Source organism: Propithecus coquereli, unplaced genomic scaffold (genome assembly GCF_000956105.1).
Source record: "Propithecus coquereli isolate 6110/MARCELLA unplaced genomic scaffold, Pcoq_1.0 Scaffold126, whole genome shotgun sequence".
Taxonomy (NCBI): domain Eukaryota; kingdom Metazoa; phylum Chordata; class Mammalia; order Primates; family Indriidae; genus Propithecus; species Propithecus coquereli.
In genome coordinates, this window is record NW_012136747.1 from 74,366 (window position 1) to 99,411 (window position 25,046).

At 59.2% G+C, this 25,046-nt stretch overlaps 1 protein-coding gene across 3 annotated transcripts in view; it reads right to left on the reverse strand.

Moving 5' to 3' along the window:
- MPPED1 (metallophosphoesterase domain containing 1) overlaps positions 1 to 25,046 on the reverse strand; it is a 78,538-nt gene that overhangs the window by 14,679 nt on the left and 38,813 nt on the right. For all 3 annotated transcript variants that reach the window (XM_012638011.1, XM_012638013.1, XM_012638012.1), the window contains one exon: positions 14,712 to 14,937. In XM_012638011.1, the coding sequence (XP_012493465.1) occupies positions 14,712 to 14,937 (226 nt within the window). The remainder of the gene's footprint in view (positions 1 to 14,711; positions 14,938 to 25,046) is intronic.

The window sequence follows — 25,046 nt, forward strand, 5'->3', positions numbered from 1 at the left end:
GTTATTATCATGGACCCTCCTGAGACCCACCCATAGAGTCTGGATGAAAAACCTTTGGCCTGGGGCAGGGTCTGATGCAAACTGCATTTCTTTTTTAAAGAATAGGAAATATCAGAGTACATCGGGTAGGAAGGGATACTTCAGTTCCATACATTTCTGTTTAAACAGACACCCACACCCACGTGCACTGACTCCCAGCGTAAAATGCCTTCCTGCCGCGGTTCCTGGTGGAGAGCGGCCGGCAGCCCCCCCGCAGCAGCAGCTCCCGGAGGCTGCCCCCACCACCCGCGAGCTGGAGATTCCGAAGCACTCGGTCCTGAGCACGCGCAGAGCCCCCCCGGTGGGCTGCAGGGAAGGCCGCAGCAGCCTGGAAGCCACCCATGGTGCCCCTGGGACCGCCAGCGCCCCCACCGACGGAAAAGGAAGCCGCTCATGCCCGGTGCAGGCTCCATTTTTTAAAAATCTTATCAAATGTTCACAAGGTGGGGCGAGACCTCATCAGTACGGAGAAAGCCTGTCTGGTAGTTCTCATGAGCCACAGCAGGGGGCGGTTGTCCCACAGAGACACTCAAACATACCAGAGACCCTGCAGACACCCAGAAGCCGGCCCCTGGTGGAGGGAGCATCTGCCTGTCCTGCCTTCCCATCACCCGGCCCCGAGGAGCCTTCCTCCAGGGGTGACGGTTTCCTGCCAGCTTCTTGGAAACACATGATCTCAAATCTTGGGAAGCTGGAACCCACCTCACCAGCCTTCCATAATGCCCAGAGACGTCGCTCCACTTCCCAGCGTCACACGGCAAGTCCCAGGCAGACCTGGGTCAAGAACCAGGTCTCAACAGGGCAGCTGGTCTGGAACTGTTCCTACTGTCGCTCCTGCCTCCCTCTCCAGCTCACCCCTCTGTGGGGCCACGAGAACATCCCCAGATGCACAGCAGAGCCAGCCTTGCCCGCAGGATCTGGGGCGGGGGCAGCTGACTCCAGAGCGTTGCGTCCCAGAGGGCGGGTGGCGGCCTCGCGCCCCTGTAATGGGGTGGAAAGGGCACGGACGCTGGCGTCAGACATCCTGGCTCTGCCCCTGGCTGGGCACCTCACCTCTCCCGGCCTCGGTTTCCTCCTGCGTAAAAATGGAATCGTGATGCCTGGGTCCCCAGACCTCACCCCACGAGGGCAGGGAGGGGGCTTTGCTCTCTTCTGTACCCACTGCCCGGGGCCGGGGGGCACAGAGGAGGTGTCAGAGGGGCAGACTGCTCCACCGCTGTGGAAACACTTGTGGACACCTAGGAGCTCCGTCAATGGGAAGAGGTGAAGTTCTAGCTTTTATGAGAATTTGGGAGGAGCAGGAAGTCAAATCGTGCACAGAAACATCCAGAAGAGACAGTTCCCAGGACAGTCTGCTGGCTGGAGAGAGCCACCCTCAGGATGACGGCCTCACTCAAAGGTGAGCAGGGCTGACCTCAATGACCAGAGGCCTTTGAGCGGCCCCCAAGGCCGGGACAGCCCGCTGCCCTGTGCTCATGCAAAGCAACCCGGGGTCTGCCGTGGGCACAGGAGACGAAGGGCTGGTCCTCCCTCGAGGCGAGGGTGCCCCGGATGCGCCCAGCTCGCCGTGCCTGGTGATGAACGAGCCTCGCCACACCCAGAGAGCAGCGTATGGGATTGATCTCTGTGGCCGCCGTCCCACGCCCTGTGGACAGGGGCGGCAAGTGCTCGGCGGCCCCTCACCGCCACCACTGCCACCGTGGGCCGAGACCCATGAATGCCTGAGACCCTCTGCTTGGGCGCCCCAAGGGTACGGGTTTCCAGCACAACCTGGCGCGGGGACCCAGCCTCGCCACCCCGCGGGCCGGGAGCCCCGGGCCTGCCCACCTCACAGCCCGCGAGCAGGGCGGGCGGATCAGAATTCCGGCGAAGCGATGGGAGGCGGCTTTATGTCCTGAATTTCTGTCTTTCTGTTCTAAAGTAACCATTGGAATAATTTTCTTACAGAATGATAGTTGCCATGACAACCAGAGCAAATTTTCCTTTTCTGAAACAGATGTCTCATTTAGTTGAAAATTAGAATGTGAACAAACCCATGGGAAAAATTAATTCAAACTTTAACAGAGCGCTGAATACAATGTAATCTCTCAGAGGTTAACCCCTTAGCAGCTTTTTTGTGTGCTTATGGTAACCTTCGAATCCAGTCTAATTAAGCCCGCTTAGCCAATATAAATGACCTCCTCGTGGCCAATCATTAAACGGTCCCCCCTACCAAGCGAGAATTCCGGGTTCTTTAACTGCACACAGCGAAGAAAATACTTGTCTGCGGAGAATGGCAGAGGCGGAGCCGGCGCTGCTCAGGTTTCCTATCGCCCAGGTAAGGTGCACGGCCCCTGGGCAGGTAGGTGCACCCCAAGGTCACTTAATTCGCCTGGGCAACAGCCACCCCTGGCTGCACCCCATTTCCTAGGGCGCTGGGGCTCGGGGACAGAGGAGGTGCTGGGGGTGCCTCTGGGTGGGGCTGAGCCAGCGGTGCACCCAGGCCAGGGCAATGCCCGAGAGCAGAGGACAGGGGTCCTCCCTCAATGGAAAGCCCAGGGGACACCAAGGGGACACCGACACAGACGGAGCTCCAAAGGCCTCTCCAGGAACGTCCAACTCAAACCTCACCGCCCACCCCCCACCCCACAGAGGCAGCTGCCATCACTGCCCCCATCTTACAGATGCAGAAACCGAGGCAGGGAGAGCTTTCCAAGCGACAGAGCCAGGGCCATGCCCTTTGCTACCATCCCAGAATGAGGAAACTGTGACCGGGAATCACGCCCCTCAGCGAACCCCCGTACCGGCCACTGCCTCATCAGTTAATCCTCAGGACAAAGCTGTCGGGAGGCCCTCATTAGAGACTAGAAACGGACGCACAGAGAAGCCACGCAGTGTGTCTGAGCACACACAGGAAGCAAGAGGGGCGTGGACCAGGGCTTCGGGCTCCTGCATCCTGTGCCCACGCTGATGGCTGGTGCCAAGAGGACTCGGGGGGCCAGGCCAAGGCTCCCCTCTTCAACGGCGACTTCCTGACTGCCCCTCTGAGCAGCTCCCCCCAGGTCCCCTGCCCGATCCCAGCCCAGTCCCTGCCCCGCCAGGCCTCCCCTAAGCCTGCAGCTCTGGCTCCGGGTCCCCACCTCTCACGTTCCTGCATGCTACTCCTGTGCTCCAAAACCTCCCATGGTTCCCCACTGCCTCCTCCTGGCCTGGCACATGGGCCCGTGAGACCTGCCCCAGCCCACCTTTCAGAGCATCCTGCTCAGACCATCCCCCCCAACCACCCCGGCCACCGCAAGTCAACCACTCACATCAGCTGTAACAGCACAGCCTGGCCTTGCCCCACCTCTAGGTCTTTGCTCGTGCTGGTCCAAAAATCCGAAACGCCCTTCCTAGCCTCTCCTTGTCATCCATGCCCCATATGCACTAAGAGCTGGCTCAAAGGCCACCTCTTCCAGGAGTTTCCCTGGTCACGCCCCCTCCACCCGACTGCCCCGTGCGGGCTCCTCGGTGGGCGCAGGTCACATCTGTCCCTGAATCCCTCATGCCCAGGTGGGCTTCAGGGAGGGCTTGTTCAAGGCGGGCATGAATGAATGAGTGAATGAAGGATGAATGAAATTTGGAATGAACGAGCAGGTGCTCTACCTGGCAGGCAGGTAGGAGAAACTACGCGTGAGCCCTCTGCTCTCTGCACCCCCTGGCAGGAGCCCCAGCCTAGAGTCCCCGACAGCCATGAGGCCCGAGACCTACATCAACACAAAGAACAATACATGAAGAGAACCCCCCCATCTGCCGAGTAGCCTAGTCTCTCTCACCCACCCACGAACACACCTGGGGAAGTATGTGCCCATTCCACAGATGAGGCCTCAGAGGCGAAGCCTGGCCCAGAACGCTGCATCCCGACCCCTAGGAAGGCTCCCCTCCCCTGGGGGACCCTCCCTGCTTCCCCAGGCAGCCCATGGCCCAGGGCAGGAACCCAGGGCGGGGACCCAGGGTGAGGCTGAGTGCTGGGAACTCTGTGTCTGCCTAGGCAGCCACCACCGAGAAAACCCTTTGGAAGAAAGTGGCCTCTTACGCCAGGGTCAGGCGGTCTCTCACCTCCTCCCCTTCACAGCCCTCTGCGGGTGGCTTTGGTGTCTCCACCCTACAGGGTAAAAGCTGTGACTCAGCACAGGGGGAGAGGCACGTCCCAGCCATGCAGCTGGTGCAGCCACCGAGCTCTCAGAGGAGGCTGCCCAGACCCACTGCCCCGCCCCAGGCCAGACGCTCTCCCTCCCGCCCCAGCATCTCCCTCCCCAAAGAAGCCGGCCACTTCCAGGAAGCCGGCCAAGGCCATGGCCAATATTATGAGTGTCTCTGGTGAGGAAGACACCTGTCATTGGCCCTAGACACTCCAGTGAGGCTGGATTCCCATTCTGCAGCAGGGGAAACTGAGGCTCAGAGAGGTCAGAGATGGGCCCAGTTCCCAAGCGAGCTCATGCCTGCGCCGAGGCCAGACTGCGGCGTGCTGACTCCTCATTCTAGGGGCAGTCTCTTTCTCCTGGGGACATCCCGCCGCCCAAACTTCCTCTGTCACCTGCCCAGCCCGTGTCTGCATTTCCCAGGTTGGCAGGCCGGGGACGGATGCTGAGGGCATCGGCAATAGGGTCCGGCTCCGCCCGCCTGCCCCGCCTGGGGCCCAACGACTGCCCAGGAGGGGTCGGGGCTGTGCGGAGCCAGCACCGCGTCCCCAAAGCCTGTCACTCAGACACCTTGCCAGGGCACACAGCCACGCAAGTCAGCAGCAAGATGAGTGGAACCGAAGAATGGGGTCCTTTGTCATTCCTAATTAATTTCCCCACCCTTCCGACGTGCAGAATCATTCATCTTTTGTTTCGCTGGGACGCTGCAGCGGGAGGAAGGCAGATGACTCGTCTCAAACATTAATCTCATGTAGAATAGTGTGCACGTGTGTGCGAGGGGCCCTCTAAAAAGAAAAAGACAGCAATGCGAAATCAGTTTCTCTGGGCACGCGAAAGGAAGATAAAGACAGGAAGCGGCAAAAGAGAAATCATGCATGTGCGTGTGAATGTGTGAGTGTGAATGTGTGCGAATGTGTGAGTGTGAATGTGTGCGAATGTGTGAGTGCATCGTGATCGTGTGAATGCATGCATGTGTGCATGTGTACATGTGCATGTGCATGCATGCATGTGTATGTGTGTGCATGTGCATGTGTATGTGTGCATGTGTACATGTGTGTGTGTGTGCGTGTGTGCATGTGTGTGTACGTGTGTGTGCGTGTGTGCGCGGAGGCAGCACAGCAAGGGGCCAGCGACGGTGAGGAAGTTCTTTCCCTGCATCAGAATTCGTCAAGCGCTGCTACGTTGGGCTCAGGATTCTAAGAGCCCATTGGGGGAAGTGGGGGGAGGGAAAGGAGCAGCCATGGGACCACGTACAGTGGACACTGCTGGGTCCCCTGGGGCCCCCCCGACCTGTGCCCTGTGCCAAGCTCCTCGATCACAGGATGGCCCCCTGTCCTGGGGAGGCTTGGAGCGGGGTTTACAGTGCGCCCTGGTGACAGGGTTGACGGCTACCCCTGAACAGACACAAGCAATTCCTCACTCTGGGCTCAAGAGACGGACGGGAAATACTGTCCCGGGGCTCAGGAAGAATACATGGAAGGGGACAGGAATCCAGGAGCCCACAGCCCAGCCCCGTTCTGGGTTCTGCAGCCCAACAGGGGCTGCCAGAGGGCTGGGCAGGGGGAGGTCGGGAAGCAGCTGCCCACGGGGCTGGTCAAGGCCGGCCGCCCTGGAGCTGACCAAGCCCAGACATCTGGGTTGGGACCCGGTGCCGCATCTTCCTAGGGCTGAGATCTCGGCCCGTCACTTGACCTGCTCAGGCCTTATGTGGCCTGTCTGTAAAATGGGAAAGGACACAGCCCTGCCTTGCCCTGCTGCCAGGCAGATTAAGGGACAGTTGTGCAGGTCGCAGCTCACGGGAAGTCTGCGGAGTGCGGGGTCTCAGATGTGAAGGGGAAGTCTCTGCCTCACCTGCTTGAACAAACTAGGGAAGGCCGCAGCCTCGTGCTGAAGCCACCCTGAAATACAAGACAACATGTCACCAACGCTGCTCTAGATGCGCAGAGACTGCTGGCCTCGGAACCGGGGGACGCAGGTCTTCACGGTTGTGAGGCCGCGAGAGAGAAGCCTCAGCTGGTTAAGGGGGAGATGGACTTGCGACCCCGAGAAGCTGGGCCCCAGAGGCCTCAGAAGAGAGCAGACCGGAAAGGCCGCCGCTGACTGCAGGGAGAGGGGGGCCCGGAACCCCAGGCCTCTCGCCGGGGCTGTCCTCGGCGTGAACCTGTGCGGTCCAGGAAGCCCCAAGCCAGGAAATTCACTCGAAGTGGTCCCTGCTGGGCACACCTGCAGACTGAGGCAGACACAATCCCGAGGGGCACCCCCCAACCAGGCTGTATCCCCTCAACCAGGCCGCACCCCCAACCAGGCCGCCCAGGACTCCCCCAGACAGAACGGTGCTGCACGTGAGCATGCAATCCAAAATTACAATATCCCAAAGACTTCAGAGAATTACTGGACAGAGGCTAAAAAATAAATGTTTTTTGAAAGATTGAAAATGTTTCTTAGGAGAAAGAGCAAAGGATTTGGGGCAGGTGCTTGGCCCACTCCCCACGCGGAGCCGGGAGGAAGGGCCGAGGGCCTGGGCACCGCAGGGGCTGGCAGTCCACACTGGCCTCGCGGGGCTTCCTGGAAAGGGTGGCGTCACTGGGCGGCCTTGAAGCCCGGGCAGAACACGGCCATGGGACAGGGGCCAAGACGGGCAGGGCCGCCCTCACCGTTGTCACACAACAGCACGTGGCTGTGGCCGCGGCCAGTGACAGCCGGGGCGGCAGGAGCTGCCTCAGGGCTGGCCAGGAACGCAGCCACCGCACTCCACTCGGGACCTCGGCCCCATTCTCGTGAGAGGCAAGGAGGATGCCAGAGATTCGTGACAACATCCCGTGTCCATTTTCTCTGCAAAGGACATTTATAAAGTTTCAAAAGAAGAAATTCAGCAGCTTGCTGTGCACGGTCCTGGGCAGGACCCCATCCTTCCACCCACCCAAGCCCAGCCTGGCCGCCAGATTCCCGTGGCGCCTTACTCGAGCTGTAAGATGGGGACAAGAGTCTCTGCTCACAGGCTGCTCTGCAGGCCTGGGCAGCTGAGCCCCCGAGCCGCAGGACGGAGGCACGACAGTTACCATCACGGGCCGCAGCGACACGTGAGCCCCCGGCTCCTTCAGAGGACAGATCTACTGTTCCCAGGCTGCTCGGTTCCGGCCCCACCTACCCAATAGCCCGACTGCGCACGAAGGCAGGGACAAGACCGCGGAACCGCCCAGCCCCGGCCGTGCCTCCCTGGGGCAGCTCTGTCCCGCTCTGGGGCTGCACACAGACCACCTTCATCACCCCATCCCCAACCTCGGTGGTCTTGAGCAGCCAGCAGCAGGCGTGTGGATGCCGACTGGGCACCAAGCGATGCACACAAGTGCCCTCCTCAAATCCTGAGAAAAACGCCACCAGGGGACCAACCCTGTTGCCATTTCACAGAAAGCCGGGATTCCGACCCGAGGCCACACACAGGGCATGTGCTCCAGAACGGCCCTGCGTGGCCCCCGGCTACCTGGGGGCGCTGACCCCAGGCCCTGGCGGAGCTGCGCAGGGTGTCCCGGACACCCCTGCGGCCCCGAGCTTCAGCCCTGCCGGGAGGCAGCCCAACTTCCAAGCCGAGAACCAGGACCCGAGCCCAGACGCCCAGCAACGGGCCCCGCAGCCACTTCTCAAAGTTTAATGTCTCAGCAGGTTTAGATTCCTTCTTGCAAAATACCAGAAGTAATTAGACCAGATGGACTCACTGCGTGCCAATTTCACTCTCTCGCTCACTCTTTTTTTAAAAAAATCAAGGCCGTTTTCAGTTAAATGAGAACAAAAAATGCATCCAAAACCCATAAATGAATACGGTATGTATACGGAATTTTTTTTTAACACTTAGGATTTGGTAACAGCTGAGTTCTTCCTCTTCTCCTGCAGTTGGTTCCCGCCCCCTTCCTCTAAGCCGCTCTCGGCGAAGGCCCAGTGCCGAGTCCGCACCCGAGGGGGCCACAGACGGCTTCCCTGTGCCCGGGAAAGTCAGAGACACGCGGCCCCAGTGAGATTCTCGGCCCTTCCCGGCCACCCGGACAAGGGCTGCAGGAAGGGAGCCCTGCTAGGGGAAGGCGGGGCACAGGATCTGGGCTGGGGGCGGCCTTGGCCTGGGGGCGACGGGGATGGCATTGCAGGGGCAGCGTGGCACGCCAGGCAGGGCTCCGCCAGACCTTGCCTTAGAGGCGGCAGCAAGGAGGACGAGGACGGAACCAGCGGGCAGAGAGCTGGCGGTGGGACTGAGAGGAGGCCACAGAAAGAGTCGAACGCAGGACGTGCAGGCCAGGCCTGGATTTCAACTGAGTCCCCACGGCCCGGCGTCCGTCGCTGGCTCACCCGTCGTTTCCATCCCCTCAACAGAGATTTACTACGACGAGCTGGACCCGCCCAAGCACCGGCGTCGGGTCCACAGCAGAGAGAGATTCCAGTCCCTTCCCTCACGGAGCCTCAGATGTTCTAGCAGGAAAAGAGATATTAAAGAAATTAATGGAACTGCTGGAGTCATTAAGACAGTGTGGCCCTGCCCCGACTGGACCAGTGGAGCAGGAGCGAGAGCTACTCGCGACGCCGCGTGCCCGATGAGGCGGCAGCGCGGAGCGGGCAGAGGGCAGGCTTTCTGCCCACGGGGCCAGGCCAGGTGGGTGTCCACGTGGGAAAACCCAAAATGGGATCCCTGCCTCACACCGTCACCACCACCGCTTCTGGTGGATCCAACATCCAGGCGTGAAAAAGCTCTGCAAGACGATATAGAAACAAATGTTCACGACTTTGGACGAGGCGAGGTTCCCTCGGCAGGTGCCGGAAGCAGCTGCCACAAAGAAAAACACTAAGGCGTTTGACTACACCAAAGTTTAAAACTGTTCATCTGAAAGCTCCGTGAAGACAGGGAAAGGCAGGGCACAGGGGAGGAAAGGCCACTGTGACGTTACAGCTGGGAGAGGAATCACGCTCGTGCTCAGAATACGTGAACGGTCTCTACGAGCCAATAAGAAAAAGGGAAGCCGACTATTTTGTTAGATGGGCGAAGGACGAGCACGTCTCAAAAGAGTAAATCTAAGTGGCCATAAACGTGGAAAGATTGCCGATTTCACTGGTCAACAGGAGAAGACAGACGAGAACCACGCCGGGACGCCAGCACGCGCCGTCCGAACGGACAAAATGTACAAGTCCTACAATGCCAAGTGCGGGCAGGAGGCAAGGCGAGGTACTGCTGGCAGGGAAGCAGACTGGCACACTCGCTTTGGAGACAGCTTAGGCCGGGCACAGTGGTGCATGCCTGTAATCCCGGCACTGTGGGAGGCCGAGGCGGGAGGATCCCTTGAGACCAGGAGTTGGAGGCTGCAGTGAGCTATGATGACGCCACTGCACTCCAGCCTGGGTGACAGAGCAAGAGCCTGTCTCTTATAAAAATAAAAAAAAGGTTCTCCTGCCTCTCGGCAGCTCCTGCACGTGGGCTTGGTAAAGGTGCCTGGTCACAGGGCCACTGCGGGGACCAAATGCGCACGGGAAACAAGAACTGGCTGCGCCGAGGCCCGGCAAGCACAGGTTGTCAACGGTCGCAGACCCCCGCCCCAGCCTCCTGGCCTGAGCTCCAGGATGGCAGGGCCAGGCTTGATCCATTTCGGGGGCTCCTGAGCCGTGCACAGGGCCAGGCACACGCCAAGCCACAGCTCAGAGTGTGCGGCCTAAGCACGAGCCATGTCGGAACCACTGAAACCCGCCCACCGACCTCCCAAGCGGAGTGCCCCCTGGCGGTATCACTCAGTGGCCGTAACCGTGAGTTTGCTTCTTGCTTCCCCCTCCTGGCTTGCTTTAGAGCGTCCTCAGTGTCAAGGCCAGCCTCCCACGCCTGGCATGGAAGACCTCCCCTGGGAACGGGCCTGTGCAACCCTCTGCGTACAGGGTGGAGCATCAGCCCCAGGCAGAGGAACTGTGTTCCTTCAAGGAGCAAGGGGCTGGAAGGACACCGGGCCCACCCACGACTAACCCCTGTTTGCACACCTCTTGTGACGGGCAGCTCACTACTTGGTAAGGTCACATGGCCTCTGCTCTGGGCTCCTGCCTATGCCGGAGTTCTCCCACACTAGTGAGACTGCCTCTTGCCACGTCCCTCTGCCCCCTGCTCTGCCTTCTAGGGCCACGTGGAACACATCTGCCCCTCGGCCCCAGCCAGCCTGGCCATGTGCCCCTGAGGCCACAGCCGTTAGGTCACTCGCGGCTGGTGTTTGCGGGTCCCTGACCCCCGCCTACCGGGGTAGCCGTGCTTCTCCGGCCGCAGACCGGCTCCGGAATCCACGTGGGAGCCATGGGTTAAGGGCAGGGGAAAGAGAAAGGGAAGATTCTGAACAACTGAATTTAATAATGACCACCATCAGCTTTGTCACCCGGACCCTCCTAATGAGCTGCCATATGCCCAGGCACCCGGTGCCAGCAGGGCTGAGCGCCCCGGCCTGAACCCCAACAGCCAGTCAGTGGGGGGCTGCACAACCCCACGTAGCTGCCCGCCCCCAGGCAGAATCAGCGGCCAGGCCAGGAGCTTCTTCAGCCGCCAACACCTTCTTAGGGTCAGTTAATGACACTTCCACTTGTGCGGCTTCTGGCGTCACCTGGGGACACCAGCAGCTGAGGACCCTAGCGGGGCAGTGCCCAGCCCCAGCCCCCAGATCACCTCACGTCATCTTCCTACTTTCTGGCCAGAAAGCAGGGCTCGGGGAGGCGACACGACTCTCCCGAGGGGGTTAGGCCACTCTGCAAAGTCCTGGCTCCCGGCGGCACGGCTGGGGGAAGATGGTGGCCGAGGACCCAAGGACCGGTTCTGGTGGCGCCAAGCACGGGCTGGCTGCCCAGCTCCGCTCTCTCACGGAGACCCAGCCAGGCCCCCAGGCCCTCTCAAGCCTCCAGCCTTTGCCCGGGCTGTTCCCTCCGCCTGCCACACCCTTCCCCAGCCCCCATGGCCGCCGGTGTCCCTTCAGCCTGCGGCTCTCCGGTGGGAAACCGTCCCGACCCCGCTCCCGGGGCCCCCCCTTCCCGGCTCTCGCTGAATCAAGGACCTGGCCATGGGCTGTGTGTCTCCCCCGAGAGTGTGGACCCCAAAGGCGGAGCTGCGCCTCTTCGTGCCGTGTCCCAGGGCTCCCTGGAACATGACATATACTTGATGAATGAGCGGCAAATTCATTCCTCGGCTCATGAGACCCCCAGGCCTCAATGTCCTCACGGGGCCAGTAAGGCCTGTGCACAAGTCCTACGGCGCCCTGAGGACCGAGGCCTGGCACACGGGAGGAGTCTGGGAGAGGACACAGAGTGGCCTCCAACCTGGAGGCCCACGCGCCGTGTGGCCCTGGGCACGCCACATCCCCCCACCGGGCCTCCACTTGCCCTTCTTTTTATAAAAGGGGTACTTGTAGGCCTCGCCCTGCCTGGGGGCCGTTGAGGTTGCCAGCTCGGATAAAGCCATCCTCCTCCCGCCCCGCGGGAGCACCCAGTGACGGGCACCACAACCGACACCCAGGGCTCCCCGGGCCAGGCCTTCAGCTCGATGGGCCCCGCAGCCCTCACAACACCCACACTAGACAGAGGGACCAGAGAGGCTAAGTCACTTGCCCAAAGTCACACAGCTAAAAAGCAGTGTCACCCCAATGTGAACAGCCCATGCTGTGGCTGGGTGGCAGGGACCCGGTTTCCCAGGCACCCAGGCCCAGGGGGCAAGTGGCAGCCAGAGCTGCTCAGGGTTGATTCCCTGTCGCCATGGAAGCAGATGCAAGCAATTAGCTCATACCAGTTGGAAATTCAGTGAAACTTGCCCAGCAAATGAGCCCGGGCCTCGCCTCCCACCACCTGCTCCCAGCCCGACGGGGCCTGAGAGAAACCACGGGGGCTCCGGCGCGGCCTGCGCTGCGGGGCAGAGGAGGGGCCGTTCAGTCCTCGGCGTTAAGAGCTGTTAAATGACATCAGCCCCACAGAGAGTCTGGCACAGAGCTGGCACGTAACAGGGGCTCGGATGTGTGGGTCGTCCCTGCCTCTTCCACCATGGAAACCCCACCATGCTTCTGGTCCTCGCTCAAATGCCCCCTCCAACAGGGAGCCCTCCAGGATCTCACCAAGCCCTCTTGGAGCAGGGTTGCACGGCCCTCAAAGCCATCTCCTGGGTTTGAGTCCCACTCCAGGCTGCGTGCGTGCGCCCAGCTGGTGAGGGCGTCAAGGAGAAAGCGCCACTTGTACTCAGGCCCCGGGGGCAACTGGGAAGTGGGGAGTCCAGAACTGCTCACGCTGGAAGCCACAGGAGCCAAAAGCAGGGTCGAGTTGGTGGCTTGGCCCCCAGCAGCAGAGGGCCACAGGGCTGGGCCCACCCCAGCCCTCAGTTCCCCCTGAGCCTAGCGAGCCGGTTGGCAGCGGGGTTCTTCAGAGCCCAGCGTCAGGGCGCACAGGACTGCTCTGGGGGTAGGGGCAGGACCCCGAGAGACGCCTGTCAGGCCCCGTCCCTCACCATCCTCCACCCCACACACTGGGCTCCGGGCAAGGCCGTGCCGGGAGGACGGGCTCTGCGGCAGGTAACAAGGACGATGTGTCCATCCTGGCACCGGGCTCAGCTGAACCCTCCTGACACCCTTACAACCACCCGCTGGGGGAAGCACACTGTCATTCTCATTTTGCAGAGGAGGAAACTGAGGCACAGGGAGGTTAAGTGATTCACCCAGGGTCACCCAGCCAGTAAAAGGTGAGGCCAAGATTTGAGCGCAGTTTGGTTCCAAAGCCGTGCTCTTAACCTCTACAAAATACAACTTAAAGAAAAGAAGCGTGGGGGAGGGGTGAGACCACTGGGCAAAGAGATGCAGCCCAGACCCCCCGGGCTCTCCCGCTGCCCTCTATGCCACCTCCTCCACTCCCCCTCTGCCTGCACCTTACACTGCAGCCCCTCCCCACGCCCTGGGCCTTTGCTCACGCTGGGCCCCTCCTAGAACGCCCTGCCCTCCTTCTCATTTTTTGCCTAACCAGCCTTCTCCCCCGGGTCGGGGCTCCAGTGACTCGTTAGGCAGATCGGCTGCCTCCTCTCCTCTCCCCACCTTGCCCTTGGTACCAAGTTTCCTGCATCCTTGAGAGCTCCAAAGGTCCCTGTCTGGGACCTCACAGGCTACAGGGAGGGTTCACGGAGACCACGTACATCGCAAAGACCAAGGAGATGACAGCAGGCACCTGCTGGGGCCCAGGAAGATGGGACAGCCCCTCACCCCCTTCCCCTCTGCTTTATGAGGAGGGCTTGGCAGATGGGACCAGGTCCTAAATCTGCCTGCAGCCTCCAGCCACCAGGTGGTCACCATGTGGCACCAACCAGGGCAGCCTGGGGGTTTCCCAGATGCAGTCTGTTGACAGTAGCTCTCCCTGAAGTCCCCCCACCAATACAGTCCCCCAAATGGCCCCTCAGCCTCCCTGCCTATGCTGCTCCAGCTGATAGTGCAGCCTCAGGCCGTGTTACCCCCACACTGCCCCCTCCCTGCCTATGAATAGCCTTCTCTTCCCTTAAGGCTCAAGTCACCACACCTCCTCCAGGGAGCCTTCCAAGATCAAGCCACACTATGAAGCACGTATGGTCTCTCCTTTCTGTGTATGGTACCTGCCTCACTCTGCCAGCACTTGGCACCATCACCATTGTCTTAATCATCACCACACCACCACCATCATCACCGCCACCATCATCATCACCATCATCACCATCACCATCATCACCATCATCACCGCCACCATCACCATCACCATCATCACCATCATCACCACCATCATCACCACCACCATCATCACCATCATTATTACCATCACCAGCATCACCATCACCATCATCACCATCACCATCATCACCATCATCACCATCATCACCAGGGCTCCCACAGACACAACGACCATCACACAGAACAGTCGTGACCTGTTCTCACCTTGATCCCCACCCAGCCAGGTGAGCTCAGAGTAGAGGCATAATCACTTTGTCCCACACGAAGAATCTGGGCTAGATGTGTATTTGTTTTAACAACTGCCACCCTCACAGAGTAAATCAGGCTTTTGGCCACCCAGGAAAATTCCGACTGCCCTTCCTCAGTGAGGCTGCTCGATCGTCATTGTCACCCCGTGCACCTCTCGGAGGGGGAAGGAAGACAAGCAGTGGGGAAGATCCCTAGCACCCCAGAATGACGGTTGAAACGGGTGGCTCTGGAACCGAGCTGCCCGGGCTTAATCCCAGCTCTGCCCCTTCCTAGCTGTGTGACTTTCCACAAGTCCTCACCCTCTCTGTGCCCCAGGTTCCTCACCTGAAAAATGAAGATAAAAACAATACCTGCGTGTATGTGACGCAGTACAGCACAGTGCGTCGCAGGGCACAGCGGATATTACTGCCGTCGCTTAGATACGGGGAACAGAGGCCCAGAGGGCAGCACGCAGAGGATGCTGCTGCCTCCGCAACCGCCCACCCGCTCCGCACTCTGCCCAGCCCCAGACTCGCTGGCGGTCGGGAGCGCCCCGGCCACTCACCACGGGGAGCCGTAGATCCTGAAGCCGCGCACGGTGACCTCCGAGTCCTGCAGGTAGATGCAGTTGGTCAGCAGCGACTGCACGTTCTCGTAGCTCTCGGGCTTCAGCTTCGACACGGACGGGAAGTAGTAAAAGTCCTGCTTGATGAGGTCGGCCATGAACTCCTGGTCAAAGGTCAGCTCGTGGTTGCCGGCGATCACGATCTTGTACTCGTAGGGCAGGCTGCCTGCAGGGGCGGACACGGACAGACACACGGCGCACGGCTGTGGGCCCTTCCGGAAGCCACGGCACGCCCGAAGGAGCAGGGCGGACGGCAGCCGCCCGAATCGCTGGTAGGGGCACCCCTGCTGCTGCCCCCCAACCGCTGTCCCCGGATCACTGTCCCCATGGCCCTGCCTGCCCAGGCCCCTGCTGGTGTCAGCCCCTGAGACCAGTGGGAGGGGCTGGACAGGCTCCCCCACCCCACCGAGCCACACGCAAGGCAACGGTCCTGGCTGTGGAGCCAGCTGACCTGGGTTCAAACCCGGTCCTATCACCTCGCACCCGGGCAAGTTACTTAACCGCTCTGAGCCTCGGTTTCCCCTCTAATCAGATGTGTGAGCCTGGGGACTGCCCCTTCCCAGGGAATAAAGGGAGCTCAGGCTCCCCTGAGCCCATTCCCTGGGACTCCCCTCACTCCTCACCCTCCCGGGCACCGTGGTCTGTCTCCTGGGGTGACCTAGCAGTCCAGGAGCAGCAGAGCCTTTGCCACCCTTGACCGTGACATGAAACGCCACCTGTCCCGCTGCAAGAGCATTCCTTGGGAACCGAATTCCAGAAACGCCTCTGCTGCAGACACTGAGGACTATGGGTCTAACTGGAAACTGAGGCTCACGACATGGGATCAGAACAGAAGATCTGCGCGCAGACTCCGCTCCCAGTAAGTATCCAGGAAGGAGTTCGGTGCCCAGCCCCCGGGCTGAGCTCCAGGGAAGGGCAGGTGAGGTTCATGGCTGAACAACAAACCGTGTGCTGTAACAACCACTGCTGTTATGTTCTAATCGCGGTGACACAGAAGAATCCAGAACCCAGTTATGAACTTCTCCACGCCCCTCCCCAGGAGGGACCTGCACCGTCTGTCCAGTCACACGCCTGTGACCACGGCAATGGCCAATTCCAAGACTGGCCCCTCCAGTGGGCCGGGCCGTGGGGGACGGGGGCAGGAGCCCAGGAGCAAGAGGCAGAAACCGGTCCACTCGTCACTGACTCACCACCCATCCCAGACTTCTTTACAGATTTGGGAGAACAGTGTTCTCCCTGCTTCGGCATTTTCAACTCGGGGAGGCCTTGGGGCCACGACAGCCGTGGCTCTCAGCTCCGGCAGCCTGGGTCCCAGGCCCCGCTCTGCTACCAACCAGCTGTACAGTTTAGCCTGTCTATGCCTCAGTTTCCTCACCTGTAAAATGAGAACAGCAACACCTACCTTGCAAGGCTGTTCTTGCAAGATCATGAATGGAAAAGTACACAACTTTTTATGTTAAAAAAAATAAAAAAAGTCAGCTTCCCTGAGCCGGAGTTTGCAAACTAGACGCGTGTAGGCCAGACCCACCCACAGACTTATTTTGTTTGGCACAACTTTTTCTTTTTTGAATTTGAATTTGTTGCCAACGTTAAAAATTTGAGAGATTCCCGATAACACTTCATTGTTTCTGTTCTCTAAAAATAAATAAATGAAATGTAACATCTGGCACTCCTGGCCCAGTCAGGGAGTGCTGAGCGTCTGTGTCCCCTCAGACAGGATAGAAATGTCCAGTTTGCCCCCGGCCCCACCTGTCCCTACTGACTCACACCCAGGCCACTTCGCTCATTTTAAGGTGCGGCGCACTCAGCTGGTGTTTGGGTTCCTGGCCCCTGCCACAGTCCCTGGAGACATGAAGGGGGCAGACCTGGCCCCTGGCCCGGGGGCATCCACTCCGGCCAGAGGTGAAGCTCTCCCCACCCCTCCCTCCCCATCCCCCACACTCCTATCTTTCCGTGCAGCCCACCCATCGGCCCAGCCGGGGTACTCAGCCGCCTGCTCATTCCCCTCACAGGAGCGGGTGTGTCCCCAGAGAGCCCCAGCAGGAGTCCAGCCAACGAGGCACTAACAGCACCGAGTGCGCCCTGGTGCACAGAAACCTTTGACAACGCGCAGGCCGTGGGGAGCAGGGTTAATGCCTCAGACTCCTCCAAGGCCACTAGACCACAGAGAAGGTGTGGGACCCCTTGCTGGGCCCCTCCCCGACATACCGCAGTGGGGAGGCAGCAAGAGTCCACCCTGGCTGGGGAGGAGGTGGCCGCCGCCGCCTGCCATCAGGCTCTGATTCATCCGTGTTTCCACTTCACATCACCCATCCATCCTGCTCCGGTGCCGCCCAGGCTGAGGGGCCGCGGCCCGCTCTCATGTATTTATGTCCGGTCTCTGACTGGGGGTGTCACTTAAGCAAATTAGCAAATTACTCCAACTGTGCAGCTTCATTTATTCCTGCAGCTCCCGACGACCAGGATTGGGGGTGTGCGGGAAGCAGTCAGCTCTCCCCTCTTCTTCCCACCCGGCAGAGGAGGATGGCTGGGGCTCCTTCCCTCCCAGGAAAGGGTGCACACAAAGCCGGGCAGCCGGGCAGGAGCCACCACCTGCTGGGGTGACACCCTCATTGTCTGGTCTCTCCCACAAGGTGGGTGGCCCACGGCGTGGCGGCAGGGGCATGCCATCCACGAACACAGGACCCGTCCAGCACCACGGCCTGCTGAGCTGCAGGTCCAGCCACGAGTGTGCCCGTCTGTGTGTCTACCTGGCCCCGGCAGCTCGCGCCGGTGTACGAGCTTCACAGACACCTAAGCGTTACCCCCCCATGTCACAGCTGGGGACAACGAGGCTCACAGACACTGCCTGAGGTTACACAAATCTATACTGAAATGATGGACAGTATTACCATCACAGAGGACAGTGGGCGCTGGATGGGCCCTGTGGCGGTGTCCTGAGGCACACTCTGAACCATCACCCGCCCTGCCTCGCAGTGGGCGATGGACGGACGGGTGGACAGGCAGAAGGCTGGTTTATAGATGGACAGATACACAGACGCACACATGGATGGACAGAAGGACGGGCTGACGGATGGGTGGATGGACGCATGTATCAATCCCTCCATCCTTAGACAGGGCTGACTGTCTCCTCTCTACTGACTGACCCCCGCGTCCCTCCTTTTCCTCCAACTGTTTTTCAGACCCACTCCCTCACACACAGTCCTGAGTGTCCACCTCTGAATCTCCTCCAGCTGGACCTGCTCTCTAGCAGGGGGGTGGAAGAGAGAGAACTGAAGCTCTGGCATGGCCTGACCATCACAGGAGAGGAGTCCCCTCCTCTGTTCCAGGGCTGCTACCTCTGTTGTTACAGCCCAAGGCTGCATTCATCGTCCAGCGCTCACATCACCCTGCAGCTTTTACCAGCCCGACTGTGGACAGAATGCCCAGCGACCGTCGTCACAGGCTTCCTTGCTTAGTTTCTTCTCCACCCTCTGCCTGGGCAGGAATGAGGGAGGGGCTGGGGGCCTCAACCAACCGACTGATTCGCAGGGGCTTTGTGGGGGAATGAGATGAACACAAACTCTTCCGCCCAATGCCTGCACACAGAGGGAAGCAATGCTGTTCCCCTTGCCCTTCCCTGCAGCACACAAGGCTGACACACAGGGAGCCACCTCGGGGACCGATGGGAACGGCTGCCCTGACAAGGCACCAGAAGCAGAGCGGGTGTTCTCCAGGCAGGTGCGAAAGAGATCGGGCGGCGTGGACCTGGGAGCCAGAACACACCAGCGCCCCGTGGACCAAGGGCGGCACGGCACGGGGAAGAAAGCCAGCTGTCTGAGGCACCCAGGCTGGCACCGCAGGCAGCAGCAGGTGCCTGGGGGGCTGTGCCGGCCTTGGCAAGGCTCAGCGAGGGGACTCATGGGTCCAAATGCCTTTTCTCACCCCCTCCCCTCATCAACCCAAAGAAGCTAGGAATCCACTCAGCCTACCTACCCCAAAGCCCACCAAGCCACACGCTCTCTTTCGTCCCTGACCCTGTGCCTGCTATAAAGCCCCCCAGCGCTGGTCAGCTCTCCACAAGCCCTGCCTGGGCACGCGCCATGTTCCAGACCCTGGCGTGGCTCTGCTGGAGACACAGTGAACAAGGCACGGTGGAGAGGCCTGCAGCGCTTCCAGTCCACGCCATTCATTGGAACGAGGAGGCAACCAAAGCTCAGAGAGGGCAAGGGACTTACCCAGGATCACACAGCAAGACAGTGGCGAGCTGGGACTGGAACCCCGGCCTCCTGCCTCATGGACACCTGAACAACGACCAGCCTCTGGCAGGACGTGCCCAACAGGCGGATGGTTTGGGGCACTGGAAGGAATTGAGGACGTGCAGGAAGAACGGAGCAGGGACTGCAGCCCAGGCCACGTCCTGCCACTGGAGACACGCCAGGTGGACCCTGCTGGGGGGGCCAGGACGCGGACCTCCCGATCTCTGATCTAGCACCATGTCCTAGACTCGAAAGCAGCCCTGCCCCCTGCTTTTCAGAGCTGCGGGCAATGACGTGCACCTGTATTCCGCAGGGCGGCATTCACGCCTGCTTCCCAAACGCTTCCCTCTCAGGCTCGCTAGAGATGCCGGCACTAGCCATGGGTTTCCTGGGGGTGAAGCGACATTGTGCAGTAATTGGCAAAGCAGCAGAGCCTGGCCCTGCTTTAACTCTTCCTTTGCCACATGTGTCTGTCCAGACGGACTGCGTCCCCACACACGGCCCGTGAGAGCCAGCGTGGCTGATGTGCGGCGGGGGGATGCAAATGGAAATCTCTGCTATTTGCGCTTCCGAGATTAATCTCCCTCCAAAAGGTTACAATTCTTCATTGCTAACACTTACCCATCCCATTTAGCAGAAAGTGCTGCCTCCAAACTGCATAATCTGTTAAATTCAACAAGATATGTGCAAGCTTCTCCGCCATCCACGCCATTCCCGGAGCGGCGTATGGAGCCCGGCGGAGTTTTAGTGTTCTCTAAATGCGGTGACAATCAGGAAAATGCCCACTTACGGCTTCTTCCGCCCATTCCCATCTCGCGGAGCACAGCAGAGGGGGATGGAATAAAGAGACGGCATAACGATCTCTGATTGCATTTTTAGTACGTCTTTGACAGTTCTGTGTTTAAACACTCGCCGGTGTCTGGGAGATTCACACCAGCAGCAGACTTCCCGCTACGGCGCGGTCTCGAACAAGGCTGGAGCGGAGCGAGCTCTGCCCGCCGGCCCAGGCCACCGTGGGGTCTGGGTGCGGCTCAGGAATCCCACGGCCAAGCACCCAGGAGGGTGCGGCCTGCGATGCAGAGAAAGGGGATTCTGTGTGCGACCTGCCCAGGCGGGAGAGCTCTGGAGTCGGGTGCAGGGCAGCGGCGGGGCTGAGCTGCAGGAGCACAAAGCCCGGCTGCCCCTGCGGAAGTCGGCTCCGGCCTGCACCGAGCATCTCCCCAGGCCCAGCCTGTGATTAGCACTTTGCCTTCAGCCTCCAGGCCCCCAGCAGGCAACGGCCGCCCTCCCCGTTGCACGGAGGACAGGCAGGGGTGTGGGCTGTGGGGCCTCCACCCATCTCTACCTCCTACGGCCCTCTGGCGGGGGTGAGAGCCCTCACTTCCCTGAGCCTCAGTGTCCCCGTCTGTAAAGCAAGGATGTCCATGGGGTCCTTGTAACAATCGAGCCAGGGCAGACACACGGAGCCCCGTGTTGTACTTACGTGGGGGTGTGTCTGAAGCAGGTTTGGTAAGACATGGAGACGCAGAGATGACTGTCGTGACGGCGGTTGATACGCACCATTTCCTGGAAACAGGAGCCACGCCACGCCGCGCAGGGCCACATGGGGAAGCACCAGGTGGCTCAGGAGGTGGAAGGGGAGGGGAAAACGTGGGCAAGAGCCTCTGTTGTGGTTCCAGAAGGAAGGGACAGGCGAGGCAGGGAAAATAGGCTGGGGACCGGTGGGTTTGAATAATTCTGGCAGGCTCTGGGGCATAGGGGCTGTCCCCAGCTGTCTGGTGCTGGCCCTGCGGTGATGAGGCAGGTGGATCGAGGACCAAGTGTGAGACCCCCACAAGGGGGTGGCTGGGGTGTGGGCTGAGGCGTGGCGGGTTTGCGTATGGAGGGTAAGCTGTTTGCTGTCTGGAGGAACTGGTTAGCCCTGGGGGGATGTTCCCCAGGGCCAGCAAGGCCTCAGATGTCGAAGCATCAGAAAGCAGAAACTAAAAGGCAAGGTTGATACAAACTGGACGGTGGCTGTTCTCACTGCATTATGGGATATTCAGGAGGATTAACGGTGTAATCTACCACATGGCCCAGAAACGAGAGCTGCGAAGCCGGAGATGAGAACAGAGACGCTAGAAGGTCAGGTCACCTGCCCGGGGCCACACAGCAGCTCATGGGAGCCCAGGACGGCCACGACACCCCCTGTGGGACAGACAGGTCCTGGGACAGCAGACCCTCCACCAGGTTCAGGCCACCAGCCTGGCCCAGCCCCGTGGGTCCCGTGTGGAGGTGTCTGGACGTGCGACTCAGCATTGGTGCTGCATTTAAAAGACAAATGTGATCTTTCTTCTGTTCCATCCTAATAGCCAAAATGTTTAACTTTCAAACATTTGTTTTTCCAGGGAAATGTTTTAAAAACAGGAACATTCAGTCCTAATCGTCTCCAACCGCTCCTTTCCATCGCTGCCGCAGAGCTCACACGACTTTAGGCTGAAAAGGACAGCAGGTGGTTTCCTGGATTCCCCCCAGAGTTAAGGCTGCCTGTGGCCAGAAGGACTTGTGGGAACCTCCCTGGAAGTCGAGTCTGGCAGAACACACGTGCCCCAAGACATTCACAAAAGGCCCCTGCAGGCCTCACGCGTGGCTCGGGTGGTAATCACAGGTGTTGGGGGCGGCGGCGCCCCCTGCTGGTGCTCTGACCTCACCTCTCGCCACTCTGGGCTGCACAAGGCCTCCTGACGTTTGCTTATGCTGTTCCGTGCACCCGGCATCCCCTTCCTGCCCTTCCTTCTAAGTCAACTCCAACTCAACTCACCCTTGATCAGTCGGCCCAGAGCCACCTCCTCCAAGATGCTTTCCAAGAGCACCCTCTTGCCCCAACCCTAGCAGGGTAACGGATGCACCCTACAAACAGGCGGTGTGTCTCTCACAGCCCTGGCAGGACTATGCGACCACTGCCAGCTGGCGTGTCTGTTCCCCGAGACTGGGAGCCCCAAGGCTGTCCTTGCCGCTTCCTCTCTCTGCCCTGAGCCAGGGCATGGTAACAAGTAGGTGCTCAACACACAGGCACTGAACCCACAAGGTATCACTGTCCCCTTGTGACAGATGGCAAGGACCAGAGAGTCACATGACTCACCCAAGGTCACCTGAGCAGTCGGCTGCAGGATGTCCTGGGAGGCCACATAAAGGCCACAGACAGTAACCACCATTGTTAAGACGAAGTCAGCCTGTCAGGTGGCAGCTGTCACGGTTTTCACTCACCCAGCAGACATCCAGAGTCTGTGACATCATGGCCTATGCCACAGCTGGCGCCACGAGGCCACAGGACAGCCCTGGACTGGGAGTCAGGACGCTGGGTTCAGCTCAGCTCTGCTACCACCTCACCATGCGACCTGGGGCGAGGCCCTCCCTCTCCTTGGGCCTCAGTTTCCCCATCTGTTCCATGAGGAGGTGGTATAAAGGTCCTGACCTTGACACCCCTTTCAGCTCTCTGATACCCTCCAGGCAGGTGTGTATGTGGTGCTGGGGGGGGGGGTGCCCAAGCAGGTGTTGATGGGGTCGGACAGAGGACCTACAGGGCACTTACACAGGACAGGGTGCTTTGAATGACCACACTTGTCCCTGCCTGTCGCTGACACCCATGAAATCAACAATAAAGGAATGAAAAAGCAAGGCCCTCTGAGGATAGACGTTTGAAAGCTGGAAGGAACCAGATGAGTGGACTGGCTCAGCTGAGCAGAGAAAATTGAAACCAAAGTCCCGGGAGGGGCGCCAGGGAAGGGCAGCCACAAGATGCAAACCGAGCTGTGGACAGAGCCCAGGGGTCTCAGGGACTAGGAGCCCAGGAGCTGCAGTCTGACCCGGAACCGTATGAGGAGCAGTCGGGCCCCACCCGGTGACCGCGCCCTCCATCCCACCCCAGCAGAGGGTGTTCTCAGGGGTGCACCAAGACACCAGAGACCAGGCTGGGGAGTATCAGGCCCCAGGGTGACAGGCAGTGAGGCCAGGGGTGAACAACAGGAGCACAAAGTGAAAATACAGACACGGTGACCGCAGAGACCCCGGCCCTCTTGCCCTCTCGGCTCTCAAATCTGGCAGCCGGGCTAACAACTGGGGACGGAGAAGAGAAACAGGCTGGGGAGGAAAAGCCTACAGATGTCAACATGAGAGGTTCCCCAAAGACACGGCCAGGTCCCTGTGACGCCATTCCCCCTCCCCACACACACACACGGCTTACCAACAGCGCACAGACGTCCAGTTCTTACACACAAACACACGATGTCATCAGGCCTCTGAGAAACCCCCCATTGAACACAGTCAGAGGCCAAAACAGACAGAAGAAAGGAAATCAGAGGAATCAGGGCTCAGGCAGGAAAAAATTTTTACTCTACAATTAACACCCTTGGTGAGATGATAGAAGATATTGCACCAGTGAAATTCTAGCAGGGCTCACTTACAAAAGAAATAAAAATGTAGCAAGATTTTTTGAAATTTGGCTAAAGAGTAGGAAGATGGAGTTGAGGAAATCCAGCAGGGACTAAAACAAAAAGACAATGAAGTGAGTGATGGTGAGAAGGTAAGAAAATCAAAACCAGACATCAACATCCAAGTACCATGAGCTGCAGAAAAAGAAGTCACAGAGAGCAGACGTAAGGAAAATCAGAAAACAATATGAGAAAGTGTCCCAGAGTTAAAGGACAAAATTCACTCCACTAAAAGATTGCTCAGCAAAATGAATGAAAAAGACCCACCCCGAGGCACATTGTCCAGACGGCACAACAGGTCACATATAAAGCGTGAGGAATCCCAAAGGCAGTGGAATTTTCAACAGTGACACTGGACGCTAAAAGGAAATGGCGCCCTGCCTCCCAGAGTCTGAGGGAAAACGACACTTAGGTGAACCATCAGTTAAGACTGAGGACAGAATGAAGACTTCCTCTGACATGCAAGCCTGCCAGACACTTACCTCGCATGCACTCTTTCTCAGAAAGCTACTGGGGGGTGTGTTCCACAGAAACGAGGGAGTAAACCGAGAAAAAGGAAGCCACCGGATCCCAGAACCGGGGGCCCCAAGACAGAAAAGAGGCGATGAGAGAAGCTGGCCATCCCAGGATGAGGACGTGCGCAGGCCTGGATACCGGTCAGTCCCAACAAGAGCAGAGCTCAGAGGCTCCCGGAGGGAAAGCTCCAAGAGAAACGTGACCCAGCACACCTCCCCGCACTGCTGCGGGGCATTTAAAGCCCTGCAGGAGACTTAGGCATGAACTGTGAGTACACAGAACCACAAGCAAATGAAAAAACCAAGTAATTAACTACTTTAGGAAAAATAACAAGTCGTATAATAAATATTCAACCAAAAACCGTGGTAGGAATATATTAAACGGATAGGCGAAAGACATCTATGGGAGTGGGAGGTTAAATCTCTGAAGCTTCATTCTTCCTTGGATGAACTTTAAAGGTAATGGACAAAATTGAAAAATCAAAAGATAGCAATCTCAGGTTTTTCCTTAGAGAAACAGGTACACAAGGAGGCGGCTCCAGAGTTACTGCGCTGGGGAGGGAGCTGCCATCTTTATCATAAGCCTTGCAGCACTTTGACTTACGTGCACGCACAATACCTGAACGCAAACAATACGTCCACTAAAGTAAAAGGCAAAGGGGGCCAGGTGCTCTCATCCACTTCCTAACTCTGCCTAGGCAGCTGACCTCCCACTTGGTCTGTCCCTTGCTCAAAATCTAGGACCCAAGAAAAATAGAACGGGCAGAAAACCTAAGCGGCCGCTTCCTCTGAGGGTCCGAGTGCTGGGATTACTCTGGCACTAGGTTCCAACACAGGTGATCCAGTAAGCAGCTCCTCACCTGGGCAGGTCAGGCAGCCACTAATGACACCAGAGCTGTCACCTGCCCGATTTCTAATCCTCACAACAGTCCCACATAACGGGCAGTACTTTTTGGCAGATGAAGAAACCGGGGCTCTGTGAAGTTCAATAACTACGTGATCGACATGCAGAGAGTGGGAACTGGAACCCAGCCCTCGGACGCCGAAGCCCAC